At 36.2% G+C, this 4,407-nt stretch overlaps 1 protein-coding gene across 1 annotated transcript in view; it reads right to left on the bottom strand.

Annotated features, from left to right (window-relative positions):
• LOC107591566 (protein NOXP20-like) overlaps positions 1–4,407 on the bottom strand; it is a 6,362-nt gene that overhangs the window by 444 nt on the left and 1,511 nt on the right. Inside the window, exons 2-7 of the mRNA XM_016280760.1 lie at positions 2,896–3,201; positions 2,717–2,801; positions 1,381–1,562; positions 1,073–1,207; positions 728–880; positions 5–18 (exon numbers count right to left, since the gene is read on the bottom strand). Coding sequence (XP_016136246.1) covers positions 5–18; positions 728–880; positions 1,073–1,207; positions 1,381–1,562; positions 2,717–2,801; positions 2,896–3,195 — 869 coding nt within the window. The 5' untranslated portion in view covers positions 3,196–3,201. The remainder of the gene's footprint in view (positions 1–4; positions 19–727; positions 881–1,072; positions 1,208–1,380; positions 1,563–2,716; positions 2,802–2,895; positions 3,202–4,407) is intronic.

A 4,407-nucleotide genomic window follows, 5' to 3' on the forward strand; every position in this document is an offset into this window, starting at 1 on the left:
GGACAAGAATTCCTGCACCTGAAATGAGGAGAGAAACATAAAGAAAAGAGGAAAGGAGAAGGACTTTCATGTCTAACTTATTAGATATGCTGCATTTATTTGATCAAAAATACAGTAATATTGTAAAATATTATTACAGTTTAAACTTTATTATTACACTTTGTTTACTATTTTAATATAATTTAAAAATGTAATTTATTCCTGTGATGGCAAAGTTGGATTTTCAGCATCATTACTCCAGAAACATTTCTTATTACTACCATCAATGTGCAAAACATTGACAGAGTCTTTGCAGTCACTTATGATAAATTGAATGCATCTTTTCTGATTTTTTTTTTTTAATCTTTCAAAAAATACCTGACCAAACTAAGGGTTGTGTATGCTAGTTTCATGTCAATAGTATCACACATTGGTCTCTTACTTCACAAGTAATAAGATCATTATTAATATTTCATGTCCATTTATTTATGTATTTGATAAGTAGATGTGTAATAGTGGGATAACTGTACAGTCAATCATTAGTGCAAAATAAAGCTCTCATGGGTTTATTTTGCAACAGGCAAAAAAACTCCAAAAAAAAGAGGAATTTTGAAAAATTATTTTGTTGTTAGACAAAGCATTAAAATAATGTAGGACATAGTCTTGGATGGAAATGTATTTCTGTTGACATTAGTATTTCAGCTTGTTTTTACACTGGTAAAATGTATTATAGGTGTGTGTTACTAACCCTCCCTTCACTCTCATTGGAAAGTATCTCCAGTGCCTCAAGATGAGACAAGCCTTGGTAATCATCAAACAAGATCCCATAGTGGGCGGTTGGTTCTGTGACCATCTGACTGCTCAGTCTCTCTCTCTCCTTCTCCTTTGCTTCTTTTAACATCTGCACACAAACACAACATAAGCACATACAGCAGCTAAGTGACACACAAGCATATACTGAAAACATGGCAGGATTTTCCAAAAAAAAACACTGTATCTTCTAAGGTAAGACGGTTGTAGGCACTCCGCTGGGAAAACAACACCCAATAATCATGGTGAGAAATGTTATTTGAGCATTTGTTGACCATCTAACCTGAGACAGAGAGACAGTTCTCTGCATCAGTATTTTGGTCTTTTTAAAACCTGGGTCTCTCTCTGCCAAGACATTCATGGTCTTCTTTCCAATGAACTCCAAAGCATCAAGACCTCCTGTTATTACTGACTTTCCCTGAAAACGCAAGAGGGAGAAAACATTTGTATGAACATGACAATTTTTCTGTGATCCACTCACAAGTGGTCAGCCGAGACTCATTACTATCTCAAAAGCATCTCCAGATTTGAAGTATTGGGTCTGATTTTGCTACATTTCAGTGATATGGTAAATCATATGAGCAGACTCACAGTGCTCTGAACAGCGCTGCTGATGGTTGACAGTACTCCTCTCTGCACCTCCTCTGAATGAACGTGTTCTGCCGTCTCTGTCCCAGAATGCTCATGGGCCTCTTCTGCCTCCTCACATGATGAGCTCTGACGGATTCGTAATGCCACACCTGCTTTCTCTTTTACAGAGCTTAACCCTTGACCTAGGGACAATCAAAGGATGGAAAAGCATTCAACTTTAGGGCAGCATTTACCCTGCAAGGCCTAATGCACAGAACAGATACTGACTAAATCGGATTTATTGTCCAGATAGTTTACAACTGTGACAATAATATCTACTAAGACACACTGAGCTGACAATAGCACTTTCTGCATTTAGAAGTTAGCCCTTTAGTATTATGCCTCACATGTGTTTTTATATGAATGCTATCTAATATGATATTATTTTGCAAGTTCTTGCTCTGTATGCTGTTAATTTAAATAATACAACAAAAAAATTAAAATGTGTGTACCGTAATGCACTTTAAATCACTTTACCTTGGTCCCATCGACTGCATGAATAACAAAACAGATCATTTGAGATCATTGCAAAATTTAAAAAAAAGACTCTTCAAACATTTGGGGTAAGATTTTTTTTTTTTTAAGAAATGAATACTTTTTATTCTGCAAAGATGCATTAAATTGATCAAAAGTAACAGTTAATTTATAATGTTATAAGAGTTTTTTTTTTTCAAATAAATGCAGAACTTTCTATACATAAAGTATTCTTTAAAAAAAAAAGTATCAAGGTTTCCACAAATATATTAAGCAGCACAGCTATTTTCAATATTCATAATAATAATAATAAGCATCAAATCAGTATATTAGAATGATTTCTGACGGATCATGTGACACTGAAGACTGGAGTAATGATGCTGAAAATTCAGCTTTGCTGTCACAGGAATAAATTACTTTTTAAAACGTATTAAAATAGAAACCATTATTTTAAATTCTAATAAAATTTCACAATATTATTATTGTTTTTACTGTATTTTTAATCAAATACAACTTCTTTTAAAATGATAAAAAATTTGCATCAACACTAAACTTTTGAACAGTATAGTATTTTTTTATTGAATTTAGAAATACTTTTTAGTTGCCACAAATTGGATAGCAAAAAATTTAATCTCATATGTATTTTTGCTGTTTACATGCATGCAACAAAATCTGATCTGTGCTAGATCAACAACCCAAATGCTAAAATGTGACAAAAACACAGATTGATACTCTCTGTGACGATGTTATCTTACAGTTACCTGTGGAAGGATCTACTGTATGGTTAGCCTCACTGTAGTGACAGGTTGCTATGGTGACTTACCCACAGTGGATGTAGCAGTGGTCAGAAGTGACCTCCCCCAGGAGCCCCAACTACTCCAGCCTTTAGGTTTAGACTCATCCGGGCACTGATAACATGCATCCACACAGCCGAAAAATACACACAAAAGATGGATTTATGGATTTTGTGACGCAAACACAGATCAATCCTATTAAATGTACCTCTGTTCCCTGCACTTCTTCCTGTGTAACATCTGCATCCAGGCTCACTGAATCCACACATTCAGTCACCTGACCCTCAGGTTTTTCTTCTGATGGATGTACCTGCTTCACTTCAACACCTTTAGTTGTACTGTGCTCTTCTGCAGCCACATTGGTTGAGTCAGAGGCCGATGTGTCTAGTGAGATTTGTGATATCAGCAGGACCTCGTCTGTATTTGCTGCAGTCTCATCAGAGGCAGTCGTCTGGAGGGAAGGGGGAGATTTTGTAGCGAGGTCTCCCAAGGTCTCATCTTGCGACATGGTGCTCTGATAAAAAAATAGATAAACAAACAAAGTGTAGCAGCTGGCCATGACAGGCTGTGACTGACAACAAACTAACTGGTGACTAAACACTGAGACAGCTGAGCTCTGACTAAGGTTTGCAAATTACAACTGGAAATTGTTCAACGGCATTAGCAAAAACACATCACAAGCACACTGAAAAGAAAAATGATGTTGCTCTTGTGAAATATCAAGTCACATTCTAAAATATGTTGCACTGAGACTCGTTTCTCAAAAATGCAGATATAAATTGGCTTGTCGATGTGCATATAGAACATACTGGGTGTTATTTAGGAGACTAATGCTAATGGGTTGCTAATATAATGTCTATAATAATTTGGAATCCATCCTAGTAGGATCAAGAACAATTTGCTAAGATCTTCCCTTATAACTGAAATTCATATCTATTAGGATCTTATTTAATGAATTTGTTTTATTTATTTATTTATTTTTCAAATTATGCCGATAATTCCATTAGGATTTCTTTGGGGACTAGGGAATTCTTAAGGCATTTCAATGAATGAGAGAGATCTGCAGTCGGGTTAATGCAACACAATGACACTACAGCTTCAAACATAATGTGAATACAACACATACTGTACATGTGCATGTAAAGCTAATAATTCAGCTAAATCATATTTTGTATTTAATCTCATCGTTTCAACAGGTTTGTTGTCAGGTTAAGGTTAGATTTGGGTTTAGCAACTATCATCGTCTCTGTATAAACCCCACTGCACTTGTGAGATATATTAATAGATACCTTGAATATAATATTAAAGCGGTCATATGATGCGAAGTTTTCCTTTCTCTTTGGAGTGTTACAAGCTGATTGTGCATAGATAAGATCCCTGAAGTTGCAAAGACTAAAGTCTCAAAACCAAAGAGATATTCTTTATCAAAGTTAAGACTCTGCCACGCCCCCCTAAAACAGCTCGTTCCAACACGCCCCCACATATCTACCTCACTATGTGGAAATATTTGCATAATGCCGCCCAAATGTGCACGCAAAGAAAGAAGGCGTGGTTTCAGTAACGCAGTTAGTGTTGAAGCAGCATGTCAGGGAGACGCTGTGTGTTTCTAGGCGAAAGCAAAAGCACTTTATTTGGCCTTTGGCTTTATTTGGAGAGAGAGAGAAAGCGAGAGAGCGAGAGAGAGCGAGAGAGGGAGAGAGAGAGAGAGAGAGAGAGAGAG

This window comes from Sinocyclocheilus grahami, unplaced genomic scaffold (genome assembly GCF_001515645.1).
Source record: "Sinocyclocheilus grahami isolate Dianchi unplaced genomic scaffold, SAMN03320097.WGS_v1.1 scaffold143.1, whole genome shotgun sequence".
NCBI lineage: Eukaryota > Metazoa > Chordata > Actinopteri > Cypriniformes > Cyprinidae > Sinocyclocheilus > Sinocyclocheilus grahami.